A 14,455-nucleotide genomic window follows, 5' to 3' on the forward strand; every position below is an offset into this window, starting at 1 on the left:
ACAGTATTTCTTTGGGGGAGGGATATTAACATTACTTGCATTGAGGGAATTATTGATTAGTTTATTTTTTCTTTGACGGGGCTTCCTGGCTAATTAAACACTCCAATCAAAGGAGATAAGGCCTAGACTGACTATACATTTTTGAATATTTAAGTGCAGAGCTAACACCGGTTTAATACCTTTTATCTTTAAATGCTAATTTCTCCAACTGGCTTCTCCAAATTATATCATCCTCTGTTTTATTGAAGAACATCAGCTTCACTTTCCTTAAAAGAAAAAACAACAACAACTCAAAAAGAACTATTTCAGTTACATTTAAAATATGCATGAATGGAAAAGTCTAAACGTAAAGTGGCATGAATGTTTTTTTAGTGCCAATTAGGTAACCCAAAGTATCAAAAATAAAAGAATCAAGTTAGTAAAACAGCTAGGACTAGAAGACGTAGGGTAAGGAAATGATAAATGAGGAAATGAGAATACGTCTATTAAGGTCCACTGAGCAATTAATTTAGAATACCTTACACTAATCTAATAGCCTCATAAAGGATAGTAATTAAAGATAAAGTTACATACCTGAGACTGGGTATGTTAGTCAAAGCATAATTCAGTATTTTAACCATTGGTGTGAAGCCTGTTCCAGCTGCCAATAAAAAGAGATCTTCTAATTCTTGGAACTGGGATATTTTAAAACTGCCCTCAGGATTGCTTACGGAAACAAAATCTCCTAAACAATGAAATATAAACTAAATCAGAAGAAAAAAAAATCAGGGAAACTGACGTTAGCCTAGCTAAATTTAGAACACTGAGGAGTAACAGGATGAATTCATAACTTTCAGACTACATCTTAGTCTTTAAGGTATGTAAGGAGTTTGGGGAATACTCATTAAGCCCCCAAGTATGTCTGGATTATATCCTTATAACCAAATTGATAATGAGGTTTTATTACACTCATTTCCCAACATTATTTTCCCAAACCATCTGCAGTCTCGATTTTACAAACTACTGACAAGCACTTAAGTACAAATTCTCAGTAAAGGACTGATTGCTAAACTAAATTATAAGCACCTCAAAAGCAGTGTCTATGTATACCTGTCTTACACGGTACAAGGTGGAGAATATATACTCACTGCTTACATGTGGATTCTTAGCCATAGCAATAAAACTAGTAGGAGAGAAAATGGAAATAGAAAAGTATTCTAAAATCTTACGTTAGTAAATGTGCTAACTTCACCTTCATGAAATCTTTGAAAAACCTATTAAAACAACAGCTGTTCTGAATTGAACGCCTATAAAAACAAAGCAAGATCAGAAACTGTACTTAGAGCATGCTACTTCTCAATCTAGAATAAAAATATTTGAGCAAAACATTTTCTGTAGTGCATTTTTATATAACCACTATGTACCACTCATATAAGAGAACTGTCTTTAAGACATTTCAGAAATTTTCAATGTAATTTTAAAAATAGAAAAGTTAAACATGTTTTAAAAACAATTTCAAATAATTTGCTTTATTTCTTTAAATGCTTGGATGTTCATAGTTTTTCCTTCTTGTCCACAGCAGGATAGTAAGGATCTTGTAGTAACTGATGAATTAAGTATCAGAAGGTAACAGAAGCTCCCGTTATAGTTCAAAAGGACCATAAGATCAGAACATCTTCAGGAAAAAGTCAGCTGGTTGTTTACTAAAGATGCCTCACAGAATGACATTAACTTGATAACTTCTGTCAACAGTCCAGTCCTTCAACGTCATAAAACTAGACTCAGGCAAGATACCTGATTTTAATCAAGTTCACAAGATGTTAAAAGTATACCGGCCAGAACAGAATTGATTTACAAAAGGCTATCTGTACCTAGTGACCTGAACATCACACACCCCTTCCAGGGCATCTCATTCTCAGTATCAGAACACTTGGAAGGCCAACATAATCATATAAGAGTTGCTTGGTGAACATGGAGTTGAAACAAAGACGTGGATAATTTTATAGCGTAGCTCATTTAAGCCATGACGAGGCTTTCATGAGTTATCACTATCATGCCAGTGTGTCCCTCCAAGGGACACAGGTATTGGGGCCATGTCTAGCTCCCTTGGATGAAACTGAAAAAACACTCATCTTATTCTTTGGGCTCTCCCTTTCATGCTCTAGGCTAAATCTCCACCCTGATCTGTTCACACGATCTCTATGAAAAGGTTATAATAACACTGGTTCAGTTTCCACATGCTGTCTATAATCACATGTCAGGCTACCACAAAATGATAGTCACCTTCACTAGATTTGCAGGGATCCCAAGATTCTTTAGGTTCCGATTCATATTCAATATTTTGATCTTTGTAACCAAAGAGGACTAATCATATCCATTATGTAGAGACTGGCTTAACTTCCAGAAAGCAACAAATTTTCTTTATTTCCAAATTTTAATGACCTATCTCACTGGCACCTCAATGTTACTGCTAATGCTATGTTAAAAACAGGAAGGGCACTTTTACTGTCAAACAAAAGGCAGTGAAAAGTTGAAGGTACAGAAAAAGGAATAGAAACAGGAATAGGGGTCTTGAAATCACAATAGATTTCATCATAGTCTTTTTATTAATTCTTTCAAAGTACACTTATTGAGAGCCTGTTATGTGCCAATTGCCATGCTGAGGTATAGGAACTATAAAGATAAGGAAGACAATCTTTACCCTCAAACTCAAAGTTTTGTAAAGAAGGAATATTATTTATTCTTATCTGAGAACTATGAACAAAGTGTTAGTTACTGAGGGGTTCACGAGAAGGGCGGCTTCATAAAAGAAGTGGTATTTTGTTTGGGTCTTTAAAAAAAAAAAGGTACCTGACAGGTAGAGGAAGGACTGATGGGTGTCCTACGTGAGGCAACAGCATGTACCTATGAATGAGGGTGACAAGCTTGTGGAACTCTGAGTAGCATAAGTACTTTGTATTTATACAAGTAGTTACATGAGAGATGCAGCTGGAGGGATCATGAAAGTCTTTATAGGCCATGCAGAGGACTTAACTGTTAAGTAATGGACACCCGTCAGACATCTCAAAGCTGCAGAGAAACATGATTAAATTTCTCCTCAGGGCATCTTGGAAATGCAGATAAACAGAAACAGAAGGACTCCATTAGAGGCGACTGAGAGCAGTTAGAGGTCATGAGAAGGATGATGAAGGCTTGATCCGAGAAGGTGGCAGAAGGGAAGGAAAAGAAAAGATTAAAAAGCCACTGGGAGGTAGATTCACTGGACCTTAATGGCAGACTAGATCGGGAGGGAGAAAATGGGAAGATTCAAGGATAACTCAAGCCTCTCGATGGTGTCAAAAATGAACTGTGATGCTATAAATAATAAAGATGAGGAATATGGGAGTAAGGGTAGATTAGGTGGGACAAAGAGAACATGACTTTGGTCTCAGGCAAGTTGAGTCTGAGATATTTGATAGACTCCCACATGGAGATAACCAGAGGATAAGTATAACACGGGCTCTTATCTAGAACAGAAATGAGGTTTAAAAAAAGAATACGAACCAATCTGAAGCTGATCAAGCTCTGGTGTGAAGAGTCCAGCAGGATAGATTTTGATCAAAAAGTAGATGTATTTATTGTTGAGAAGAACTGGTTCCTTGAACTCTGAGAGTAAGGAATCAGATACAGGTGTATATGGCTTCACAATTTCAGTACCTAGAAAAAGTCATGACACAGAAATTCAATTTTAAAAATCTCAAAAGCCCTGAATAAAGACAACACATACAAATATTATGATGCTATCACTACATATTGAAAACTGTACATCTAATATGTATATGATTCTAACTATATGTTCTCCCTAGAGATGCACACACATACTATATACAGAGAACATGTAGTTAGAATCATATACACATTAGATGTATACACACACACACACACACACACACACACCCCTGAAGCCTATGCATGCTGAAATAAACTTAACAAATCAATATTTTACCCATCATATAAACAATGTACATTTATTATGTGCAGTATGATAGGGACTCATGGTAATAAATGTAGACATCCATCTATTCCATCAGCATATAAACTTTGTAATGGGCCACAAAAAAAAAAAAAAGACATCAAAAGTTTACACGGAGGTGTAAGGAGGTACTTACATAACAATTTTAATTATGCACCAAATTTTTAACAATGGTTACAGATGGCCATTGGGATTATTGGGTTAAGAAAGGGAAGAACTTCACTTTTTACTTTATACATTGTGAGCTGTTTTAATTTTTTAATATATATTGCTTTGGCAACTGAAAGAAAAAATGTTAATCCAAATACTTCCAACAATATACTATTAAAAAACACGAACCTAATAAAAATTTGTGTTATATTTTAGCTAGCCAAATTCCAAAGAAAGAGGAGCCCCCACACATTTTTAAGACCAAAATTTTATACATGGCTCCTTGACATCTAAAAATTGATCCACCTGTAAAATTATAATACATCGACAATGACCACACTGGGAAGACAGCAGCTACTGACTGACAGCCTGGCACTGGTGATGGTGAGGAGGGAAACTTAATAGTGCTGTGGGAACCTACTGTACCTACCAACCCCCGGCTGGCAGTCTGCTAGACTGACTGCAGGGAAGACTAACTGACATGAGAATGTGACCTTCTGCAGCTTCAGAAGGCCAAGAAAATGTTAGAAGGATAAGAAGGGTGTTTGAAATGAGTAAATGAAGTAACTTTAGGATGAAAATGAGGGAGAAAGAATTCAAGTAAGGACTATCTTTATAGAACTTCTTATACTGGCAGCACATGTAAGGAAATCATTTCTAATCATCACTCATTTTCAGTTTTACACATTCAACTTCCGAAATGACACAACCATATGTGGTTACTAAGAGATACTGGGATGTGTTTCTAGTGGCTGTCTCCCTGAAGGACCACTTAGGCACTCCCTCCCCTCTTTCCCCTAGTGTTCTCAGTAATAAGTAACAGTGCTGGTGGAGCTCTCTCTCTGACCGGCAGTTTCTTCGCTCCCTACAGTGATACAGCAGGGCTGCGGCTCCAACACGCAGGAACGCTGCATCTACGAACCTAGAACCTGGCTATTAATCAGTCAGCTGCCAGAAGCATTTATTAATAACCTAAATAGTTACTTCCTAAAAGGATTAGTACTGATTTGCAACTGCTAATAAGGAAAGAAACGGTTTCCCCAAAACCTTTATTTACCTTACCTGTAATAGTTAACTTGAGGTAAACATGTTGCCCAACTGGCACCTGAAGATGAGTGCTTGGTGGCAGCATCAGGCAGAAAAGCTTCGTATCATGAGTAACACCTTCCTTGGAAATTAACCGGCACTTTCTGTAGTATAAACCTAGAAAGTGATGCATTTTCTCTCATTGATAAATAAATTAAATAAAGTAACACTAGACTAAGTGAAAGCACAGATTCAGCTTCTATACTTAGGAAAGCTCAAATTTCACTAAAATGCCTACATGCTTTAAAAATTCATCAGGGGCCCCTGGGTGGCTCAGTCGGTTGAGTGTCTGACTTTGGCTCTGGTCATGATCTCACGGTTCGTTAAGTTTGAGCCCCATGATGGACTCTGCTGACAGCTAGCTCAGAGCCTGGATGGAGCCTGTTTCGGATTCTGTGTCTCCCTCTCTCTCTGCCCCTCCCTCACTCACACTCTGTCTCTCTCTCTCAAAAATAAACATTAACAATAAATAAATAAATAAATATTCATCAGTAGTTTGAATATCTGAAAGTTGGAAATTTTTTCATTTTATTCTCTGAGATATCTATTTTTAAAACTGTAAATACCTCTGTAGTTTGAAAAATGACTTCACTAAGTCTTATTTCCTCATATCTGTAATTGTAACATATTAAAAGCATTACATTCTAAGAAATTAAAGCCTAATTTATTTCTTCTTAAATTCATTTTAATAATTTCATCTTTTAAGCCTTATATTCACAGCTATATAATTAAATTACAGATGTGAAAAATATTTGATAATCAACAAATCTACATTCTAAAGTCTTTTCTTACCAAATGGTTTTGAAATTCAAAGTATTTAAGGTTTAACAATATCAGTACTATTAAATAATTTGGAAATACTTCTTTGATAAACACAGGAAAAATATACATTCTATTTCTCTATGTTTATGTATATATGTATATAAATTATATAATTTTAACTGTTAAGAAATGATTACAGCAAAACTTTTATATATAAGGGTGTAAGTTTTCATTATTCAAAAAATTAATTTAAGAGAAAAATGAAAATTCCCAGTTTGTGGTACTAATGTATAAACAAATAAAAAGAAACAAAGTATTTCTATAAATTTTGAAAATATTTGAAATTAATATCCCAAGCTCAGGAAATATGATCTGTACATAAAACAAACTAATATCATTTAAGTTAGAAGAACTTGTTATCAGAATTCTGGAAGCATTAACATTTTCACTTACAAAATTCTTTTTTGGACATAAATAGTACACCAGACAGACTGATGATGCTGGTTTGTTTTGTTATTTCCTCTCTTATAAAACAGCATTTACAGAGATGGAAAGGAATTAACTCTGATAATTTCTTATCCTAATTATTCTCTCACCTTTTTTTTTTTTTTTTTTTACACCTAAAAATATTTAAGTAGGTACAGATTTACTCAAGATTTTAGGGGGTGAAGGCCCAACACCTAATAATCAATAGTGAGGAAAACTGAAATTCACTTATAATCCTAAGAAATCATTTTGGCCACAGTATCATCCAATTTCTCATGTTCCCTTGTCCCTGTGGGCCCTAAAGACCCCAGTCACTAAATCTTTCCACTTGCTTCCATGGTAGCTCAGCATGCACATAAGTTTCGAGTATAGCACTGCACACCAAAACCAAGGGGCACTCTTCGAGTCACCTCATTCTAGTGCCAGGGCATAGCTTGGACCAGACTATAGCTAAAGGAATCACTGTAAAGTTATCCTAGAGCACCTAATCCAGTATTCAACTGACAAAGGATCAATGGACATAGGCTTACCCACAAGGAGAAATGCAGGTTCAAGTGATCTCCTTGTCCCTTCCTTTCTGGGACTCAGAGTGAGAATACAATCAGAGATCCATGTACTATATGTCTAAACATTTAAAAGTTATAAATCACATGAATGACTGTTAAATAATGTCCTAGCAGGTGAGGTTCAAATTCAGGATTCTTGAATTTCTCGGAGTTCCATGCAGGAAGATGGCAGAGGATGAGAGCTGCACCCCCACTGACTAGCTATGGCCTGCCCCCCTTCTCCTCTCACCCCCCCACCCTGTCTGACACTGAGTGGAGCTTTATGTGGGTGTGGATACACATCCCCTATGTTTAAGCTCATCTACTTGCTTTCCTCATAAATAGCCTTGGCCACTCCTTGAATGCAATTGGATCTGAGGACACGTGAGCATGAATTCTGGGTTCCAGATGCTCGGAGTGCAGTGTTGAAGGAAAGAGGGTGAACAGTAGGTGGACATTTCTTGGCCCTGCACACTTCTCATCCTATGGGAGGGGTGTGACTGGAAGAGAGCCACTGGGGAGTTTTCCAAGTCTGGAGTCCAGGGCGAGTGCCTGTCTTGCCTAGGCCTAAGGGCCTTAGTGCTATCTTATAATGAAATGTAATCATGCCCTTCTGAAAACTTTACTGATGGATGAAAAGGTTCATCCTCTGATGACAATGCCAACTCTAGTGTCTGACAGAAAAGATGTGCTACAGGAAGTATGCATCTCTTCGATTATATTTAAAACACAACAGGGGGGTTCTGGAAGATGGCGGCGTAGGAGGACGCGGGGCTCACAGCGCGTCCTGCCGATCACTTAGATTCCACCTACACCTGCCTAAAGAACCCAGAAAACCGCCAGAGGATTAGCAGAAGGGAGTCTCCGGAGTCAAGCGCAGACCAGAGGCCCACGGAAGAGGGTAGGAAGGGCGGCGAGGCGGTGCGCGCTCCACGGACTGGCGGGAGGGAGCCGGGGCGGAGGGGCGGCTCGCCGGCCAAGCAGAGCCCCCGAGTCTGGCTGGCAAAAGCGGAGGGGCCGGACGGACTGTGTTCTGACAGCAAGCGCGACTTAGCGTCTGGGAGGTCAGAAGTTAACAGCTCTGCTCGGAAAGCGGGAAGGCTGGAGGACAAAGGGAGGGAGAGCTGCTGAGCCCCCGGACGGCAGAGCTCAGCTTGGCGGGGAACAAAGGCGCTCACCAGCGCCATCTCCCCCGCCCATCCCCCAGCCAAAATCCCAAAGGGAACCAGTTCCTGCCAGGGAACTTGCTCGCTCCGCGCAAACACCCAACTCTGTGCTTCTGCGGAGCCAAACCTCCGGCAGCGGATCTGACTCCCTCCCGCTGCCACAGGGCTCCTCCTGAAGTGGATCACCTAAGGAGAAGCGAGCTAAGCCTGCCCCTCCAGCCCCCGTGCACCTTGCCTACCCACCCCAGCTAATACGCCAGATCCCCAGCAACACAAGCCTGGCAGTGTGCAAGTAGCCCAGACGGGACACGCCACCCCACAGTGAATCCCGCCCCTAGGAGAGGGGAAGAGAAGGCACACACCAGTCTGACTGTGGCCCCAGCAGTGGGCTGGGGGCAGACATCGGGTCGGACTGCGGCCCCGCCCACTAACTCCAGTTATACACCACAGCACAGGGGAAGTGCACTGCAGGTCCTCACCACGCCAGGGACTCTCCAAAATGACCAAACGGAAGAATTCCCCCCAGAAGAATCTCCAGGAAATAACAACAGCTAATGAACTGATCAAAAAGGATTTAAATAATATAACAGAAAGTGAATTTAGAATAATAGTCATAAAATTAATCGCTGGGCTTGAAAACAGTATACAGGACAGCAGAGAATCTCTTGCCACAAAGATCGAGGGACTAAGGAACAGTCACGAGGAGTTGAAAAACGCTTTAAACGAATTGCAAAACAAAATGGAATCCACGATGGCTCGGCTTGAAGAGGCAGAGGAGAGAATAGGTGAACTAGAAGATAAAGTTATGGAGAAAGAGGAAGCTGAAAGAAAGAGAGATAAAAAAATCCAGGAGTATGAGGGGAAAATTAGAGAACTAAGTGATACACTAAAAAAAAATAATATACGCATAATTGGTATCCCAGAGGAGGAAGAGAGAGGGAAGGGTGCTGAAGGGGTACTTGAACAAATTATAGCTGAGAACTTCCCTGAACTGGGGAAGGAAAAAGGCATTGAAATCCAAGAGGCACAGAGAACTCCCTCCAGACGTAACTTGAATCGATCTTCTGCACGACATATCATAGTGAAACTGGCAAAATACAAGGATAAAGAGAAAATTCTGAAAGCAGCAAGGGATAAACGTGCCCTCACATATAAAGGGAGACCTATAAGACTCGTGACTGATCTCTCCTTTGAAACTTGGCAGGCCAGAAAGGCTTGGCACGATATCTACAGTGTGCTAAACAGAAAAAATATGCAGCCGAGAATCCTTTATCCAGCAAGTCTGTCATTTAGAATAGAAGGAGAGATAAAGGTCTTCCCAAACAAACAAAAACTGAAGGAATTTGTCACCACGAAACCAGCCCTACAAGAGATCCTAAGGGGGATCCTGTGAGACAAAGTACCAGAGACATCACTACAAGCATAAAACATACAGACATCACAATGACTCTAAACCCATATCTTTCTATAACACTGAATGTAAATGGATTAAATGCACCAACTAAAAGACATAGGGTATCAGAATGGATAAAAAAACAAGACCCATCTATTTGCTGTCTACAAGAGACTCATTTTAGATCTGAGGACACCTTTAGATTGAGAGTGAGGGGATGGAGAACTATTTATCATGCTCCTGGAAGCCAAAAGAAAGCTGGAGTAGCCATACTTATATCAGACAAACTAGACTTTAAATTAAAGGCTGTAACAAGAGATGAAGAAGGGCATTATATAATAATCACAGGGTCTATCCACCAGGAAGAGCTAACTATTATAAATGTCTATGCGCCAAATACCCGAGCCCCCAGATATATAAAACAATTACTCATAAACATAAGCAACCTTATTGATAAGAATGTGGTCATTGCAGGGGACTTTAACACCCCACTTACAGAAATGGATAGATCATCTAGACACACAGTCAATAAAGAAACAAGGGCCCTGAATGATACATTGGATCAGATGGACTTGACAGATATATTTAGAACTCTGCATCCCAAAGCAACAGAATATACTTTCTTCTCGAGTGCACATGGAACATTCTCCAAGATAGATCATATACTGGGTCACAAAACAGCCCTTCATAAGTTTACAAGAATTGAAATTATACCATGCATACTTTCAGACCACAATGCTATGAAGCTTGAAATCAACCACAGGAAAAAGTCTGGAAAACCTCCAAAAGCATGGAGGTTAAAGAACACCCTACTAACGAATGAGTGGGTCAACCAGGCAATTAGAGAAGAAATTAAAACATATATGGAAACAAACGAAAATGAAAATACAACAATCCAAACGCTTTGGGATGCAGCGAAGGCAGTCCTGAGAGGAAAATACATTGCAATCCAGGCCTATCTCAAGAAACAAGAAAAATCCCAAATACAAAATCTAACAGCACACCTAAAGGAAATAGAAGCAGAACAGCAAAGGCAGCCTAAACCCAGCAGAAGAAGAGAAATCATAAAGATCAGAGCAGAAATAAACAATATAGAATCTAAAAAAACTGTAGAGCAGATCAACGAAACCAAGAGTTGGTTTTTTGAAAAAATAAACAAAATTGACAAACCTCTAGCCAGGCTTCTCAAAAAGAAAAGGGAGATGACCCAAATAGATAAAATCATGAATGAAAATGGAATGATTACAACCAATCCCTCAGAGATACAAACAATTATCAGGGAATACTATGAAAAATTATATGCCAGCAAATTGGACAACCTGGAAGAAATGGACAAATTTCTAAACACCCACACTCTTCCAAAACTCAATCAGGAGGAAATAGAAAGCTTGAACAGACCCATAACCAGCGAAGAAATTGAATCGGTTATCAAAAATCTCCCAACAAATAAGAGTCCAGGACCAGACGGCTTCCCAGGGGAGTTCTACCAGACATTTAAAGCAGAGATAATACCTATCCTTCTCAAGCTATTCCAAGAAATAGAAAGGGAAGGAAAACTTCCAGACTCATTCTATGAAGCCAGTATTACTTTGATTCCTAAACCAGACAGAGACCCAGTAAAAAAAGAGAACTACAGGCCAATATCCCTGATGAATATGGATGCAAAAATTCTTAATAAGATACTAGCAAATCGAATTCAACAGCATATAAAAAGAATTATTCACCATGATCAAGTGGGATTCATTCCTGGGATGCAGGGCTGGTTCAACATTCGCAAATCGATCAACGTGATACATCACATTAACAAAAAAAAAGAGAAGAACCATATGATCCTGTCAATCGATGCAGAAAAGGCCTTTGACAAAATCCAGCACCCTTGCTTAATAAAAACCCTTGAGAAAGTCGGGATAGAAGGAACATACTTAAAGATCATAAAGGCCATTTATGAAAAGCCCACAGCTAACATCATCCTCAACGGGGAAAAACTGAGAGCTTTTTCCCTGAGATCAGGAACACGACAGGGATGCCCACTGTCACCGCTGCTGTTTAATATAGTGCTGGAAGTTCTAGCATCAGCAATCAGACAACAAAAGGAAATCAAAGGCATCAAAATTGGCAAAGATGAAGTCAAGCTTTCGCTTTTTGCAGATGACATATTATACATGGAAAATCCGATAGACTCCACCAAAAGTCTGCTAGAACTGATACATGAATTCAGCAAAGTTGCAGGATACAAAATCAATGTGCAGAAATCAGTTGCATTCTTATACACTAACAATGAAGCAACAGAAAGACAAATGAAGAAACTGATCCCATTCACAATTGCACCAAGAAGCATAAAATACCTAGGAATAAATCTAACCAAAGATGTAAAAGATCTGTATGCTGAAAACTATAGAAAGCTTATGCAGGTAATTGAAGAAGATATAAAGAAATGGAAAGACACTCCCTGCTCATGGATTGGAAGAATAAATATTGTCAAAATGTCAATACTACCCAAAGCTATCTACACATTCAATGCAATCCCAATCAAAATTGCACCAGCATTCTTCTCGAAACTAGAACAAGCCATCCTAAAATTCATATGGAACCACAAAAGGCCCCGAATAGCCAAAGTAATTTTGAAGAAGAAGACCAAAGCAGGAGGCATCACAATCCCAGACTTTAGCCTCTACTACAAAGCTGTCATCATCAAGACAGCATGGTATTGGCATAAAAACAGACACATAGACCAATGGAATAGAATAGAAACCCCAGAACTAGACCCACAAACGTATGGCCAACTCATCTTTGACAAAGCAGGAAAGAACATCCAATGGAAAAAAGACAGTCTCTTTAACAAATGGTGCTGGGAGAACTGGACAGCAACATGCAGAAGGTTGAAACTAGACCACTTTCTCACACCATTCACAAAAATAAACTCAAAATGGAGAAAGGACCTGAATGTGAGACAGGAAACCATCAAAACCTTAGAGGAGAAAGCAGGAAAAGACCTCTCTGACCTCAGCCGTAGCAATCTCTTACTCGGCACATCCCCAAAGGCAAGGGAATTAAAAGCAAAAGTGAATTACTGGGACCTTATGAAGATAAAAAGCTTCTGCACAGCAAAGGAAACAACCAACAAAACTAAAAGGCAACCAACGGAATGGGAAAAGATATTTGCAAATGACACATCGGACAAAGGGCTAGTATCCAAAATCTATAAAGAGCTCATCAAACTCCACACCCGAAAAACAAATAACCCAGTGAAGAAATGGGCAGAAAACATGAATAGACACTTCTCTAAAGAAGACATCCGGATGGCCAACAGGCACATGAAAAGATGTTCAACGTCGCTCCTTATCAGGGAAATACAAATCAAAACCACACTCAGATACCACCTCACGCCAGTCAGAGTGGCCAAAATGAAGAAATCAGGAGACTATAGATGCTGGAGAGGATGTGGAGAAACAGGAACCCTCTTGCACTGTTGGTGGGAATGCAAATTGGTGCAGCCGCTCTGGAAAGCAGTGTGGAGGTTCCTCAGAAAATTAAAAATAGACCTACCCTATGACCCAGCAATAGCACTGCTAGGAATTTATCCAAGGGATACAGGAGTACTGATGCATAGGGGCACCTGTACCCCAATGTTTATAGCGGCACTCTCAACAATAGCCAAATTATGGAAAGAGCCTAAATGTCCATCAACTGATGAATGGATAAAGAAATTGTGGTTTATATACACAATGGAATACTACGTGGCAATGAGAAAAAATGAAATATGGCCTTTTGTAGCAACATGGATGGAACTGGAGAGTGTGATGCTAAGTGAAATAAGCCATACAGAGAAAGACAGATACCATATGGTTTCACTCTTATGTGGATCCTGAGAAACATAACAGAAACCCATGGGGGAGGGGAAGGAAAAAAAAAAAAAAAAGAGGTTAGAGTGGGAGAGAGCCAAAGCATAAGAGACTGTTAAAAACTGAGAACAAACTGAGGGTTGATGGGGGGTGGGAGGGAGGGCAGGGTGGGAGGGAGGGCAGGGTGGGTGATGGGTATTGAGGAGGTCACCTTTTGGGATGAGCACTGGGTGTTGTATGGAAACCAATTTGACAGTAAATTTCATATATTAAAAAATAAAAAATAAAAAATAAAAAAATAAAACACAACAAAACCCTGGGTTACAGTAATTTACTGACACTTCTTGTTAGAGTTCATAGAGTATTCTTGCTATTTAACACCAACGAAATAATTTCAACCTCTTGCCTATAAGTCTGCTATAATTTCAAAGAACATCCAGATTCTAAAAATTTCAGAAACATTTAAGGAAGCTTTTATCTTTTAATTATACTGAAGAGAGAGACAGCATAGACAGATGGCCCTGAAACATAGGAGGGAAAAAGACTATGAAGCAGATGTGCTGACTAGTTCAGTCTGCACAATGCCATCATTTAAGTGTCAGGTTTTTGGCTTCGTGAGCATAAATAATTAGACAAGAAAATGAGAAACTGAAGTAAATATAAGATGGTGAAACAAAAGCATGAGACAGAAAAATTTCCATCCCAAACACCTCACTTCTTTTAATAACACACATATGATATCACTCAGGGTAATATTGAAATACTAAGGCCAATATGATAATTTGGGCATACTCTTTCCTTCTGGTTGAAAAGAAACATGAAAAACACGTTTCTTCTGTTCTTCTAAAGAAAAGAATTTCACAAGGCTAAAATCCAGATGAAGTCTTCAGTGGGAGAAGGAGCAGAGAGAGAACCCTGGTTTACGAGTTCACACTGCCATCAATCTGGTCTTCGACTCCTACTCCAACTTAGCATACTTTTAAAGCACCTATCCACTCTTATTTTCCCTACTGGAAACAGAGGCTTGTAGAAGG

The 14,455-nt window shown here is 39.3% G+C and overlaps 1 protein-coding gene across 3 annotated transcripts in view; it reads right to left on the bottom strand.

Annotated features, from left to right (window-relative positions):
- LOC109263360 (cytochrome b5 reductase 4) overlaps positions 1-14,455 on the bottom strand; it is a 105,562-nt gene that overhangs the window by 15,459 nt on the left and 75,648 nt on the right. For all 3 annotated transcript variants that reach the window (XM_019442768.2, XM_019442769.2, XM_019442767.2), the window contains exons 11-14: positions 5,204-5,344; positions 3,523-3,675; positions 574-724; positions 180-266 (exon numbers count right to left, since the gene is read on the bottom strand). In XM_019442768.2, the coding sequence (XP_019298313.2) occupies positions 180-266; positions 574-724; positions 3,523-3,675; positions 5,204-5,344 (532 nt within the window). The remainder of the gene's footprint in view (positions 1-179; positions 267-573; positions 725-3,522; positions 3,676-5,203; positions 5,345-14,455) is intronic.

The sequence above is a fragment of the Panthera pardus genome, unplaced genomic scaffold (genome assembly GCF_024362965.1).
Source record: "Panthera pardus isolate Hobbes unplaced genomic scaffold, ASM2436296v1 HiC_scaffold_17, whole genome shotgun sequence".
NCBI lineage: Eukaryota > Metazoa > Chordata > Mammalia > Carnivora > Felidae > Panthera > Panthera pardus.